General features: G+C 45.3%; 1 protein-coding gene across 1 annotated transcript; it reads right to left on the bottom strand.

Annotated features, from left to right (window-relative positions):
• Window positions 1-449: 449 nt before the first annotated feature.
• LOC129335335 (uncharacterized protein F54H12.2-like) lies at window positions 450-1,760 on the bottom strand. The gene has a single exon (XM_054987769.1). It carries the CDS (start codon window positions 1,758-1,760, stop codon window positions 450-452), a length of 1,311 nt encoding a protein of 436 aa, XP_054843744.1.
• Window positions 1,761-2,072: the final 312 nt, after the last annotated feature.

Here is a 2,072-nt window from a genome sequence, read left to right as displayed (position 1 = left end):
CAAACTCTTCCACCATTAGATCATTTTGAGCTAAGTCATCAGAATACAGTTCTTGGATCTGATCAAAGGAAAGTCCTTTATTGCGCAGCTGTAGAAAAAATATGCAGTGATAGCCACAGACCACTGAGTCGTCAGCCTGTAGCTGTCTGGGTTGGAACGCAGTCTTGTTGGCATTTTTTTGCAAAAAATTCACAATGGTTTTGGGAAACAGGGGGCTGTCGGGAGGATGTCCATAAGAGTCAAAAAATTCACCACACCCATCCAGTGTCAAGTATATGGCAAGCCAGTGTTCTCCAGGGAGGTTGTGGGGGTGGGTATTCACCACTAGGCTCACGGGCCTTCGATGCAGTCTCTGTTTGGGGAGCCAGTCAGCTGGAAACACTCCAAGGAAAGTCTTTTTGGTGTGAGGGCTTGTAGATAACACAGATGTCAGCTGTAGGGTATCCATGTTACATATAGTCAAATAAAACGTTTCTTCTATGATTTATCTCAATAACGTTGTCAAAAACCCCATAGACAATCATGTTAACGGTGTTAGGCAGTGCATTGGCAAAACGTATTTCAGCACGCAGATTACCAGTTTTAATCAAGGAGTAGTGGTCCGCACATTCCTGATCTGGAGACAGGTCAAATGCAAACAGCGTGTAGCCCTGAGCAAACTCCTCACGGTTAACTAACAAAGATCTGTCTTTCATATGTTTACCAGCCGCCTGAACCAGATGCATGTATTCCCGCACACAGTTTCCATCTTCAAAGTTGGGTTGTAGAGGTTTAGCAGGTACTTGCTCGCCGTCCAGGTACAGTGCCACAAAATTGATGTCATAATGCTTAAAGTTAAATGGGTTTTTATTATGGGCTCCGCTGAAGGAATCGTTATCTACCAGTCCTATAACTAAAAGCTTGGGTAATTGCCCCAAAAACAAATTCTCTTGGTTGCTGACACGGCTCCCTGCGGGGATGCTAAACACTTTCATGCCCACGCGATCCACAGGGTATTTGGCATTAGCTGTAAAGAGCGCCTCTGCGTGGCCTAAACGGACACCAGGAGCTACTCTTACTTTTTTCACAAAAAGGGAAGCAGACAAGATTTGTAATTTGCACCTCCTATTTGGACCATCTGTCATGAGGCAAAAGGCATCTTTGCTGCGTGTCAGTTTAATTTTGACATCAACTCCATTTACCAGCAGCTTCTCTTGAAAAAACAGATCACTGTGGAGGCGCCCCAGCAGGTCGATTTTTCTGCTTTCAGCAGTCAGGGCTGCTCTTTTAACAAACCCTTTGTTATCTCCATCCAGGGCAGTTGATTCATGATGTCCAGGTGTATCTTTGTAAAACAGGCCTGCAGAGAATTGGGTGGATAGTGTGTCTTCACTATAATTGAGCACTGATTCTATAAAGGCTCTGTAAGGATAGCAGTTGTTACTCTGGCTGATGAGGCGGTCTCCCAGAGTCACATCCAGCTGGCTAAAGATAGAGGCAATCGGGTAGTTCACCAAACTTACCCTTGCATTTCTATCAAGATCTGTACCATCATCTTTCACGATCCTGCAACACAGGTAAAGTAGAGTGTTGTTTAAATCCATGTAGTCTTCACCATTTCCCGCGATGAAAAAGTCCAGTGGTGCTGATTCTGACAAAGCCGCCAGGGGTGGGACTTCAATAAAAAGACACCTCTCGATGCTCGTTTGCGTAGGGGCTATTTGGAACAGGTCTAGTTCTGATTTGGTGCATTCTTCTGAGCCGCTGTGAATAAAAGCCATTGCTGCTTAAAATATGTCTCCAGGGCTCGGAGGCTGTCTCCCTGCGCTTCTCTTTGCCTTCCGCTTCTGAGGCCCGCGGCGCTTCACAGCTTTTCTTTTAAAGGGGTGTGGAGGGCCAGTTAATGGAACACGTGATGCTTTTCTTTTAAGCCCTCGTTGCCTTTTAAGATACATGAGGCCTGACCCCTCTTGTGGTGTAAGTGGGCTCATTTTATTCAGAACTGCTTCAGAAACATGCCCCACTACATCTTTAGCAATATTTCGAGCTGCATTTTTTACATGGGGCTTTATGAGCTCAAATCCTCTTCTCAA

The sequence above is a fragment of the Eublepharis macularius genome, chromosome 9, assembly GCF_028583425.1.
Source record: "Eublepharis macularius isolate TG4126 chromosome 9, MPM_Emac_v1.0, whole genome shotgun sequence".
NCBI lineage: Eukaryota > Metazoa > Chordata > Lepidosauria > Squamata > Eublepharidae > Eublepharis > Eublepharis macularius.
Note: the sequence above shows the minus strand (reverse complement) of the source record. Positions and strands in the feature narration are given on the sequence as shown.

What these genes read in the sequence shown, in the direction of transcription:
- LOC129335335 (XM_054987769.1), bottom strand. Translation starts at nt 1,760, where the DNA reads ATGGCTTTTATTCACAGCGGCTCAGAAGAATGCACCAAATCAGAACTA.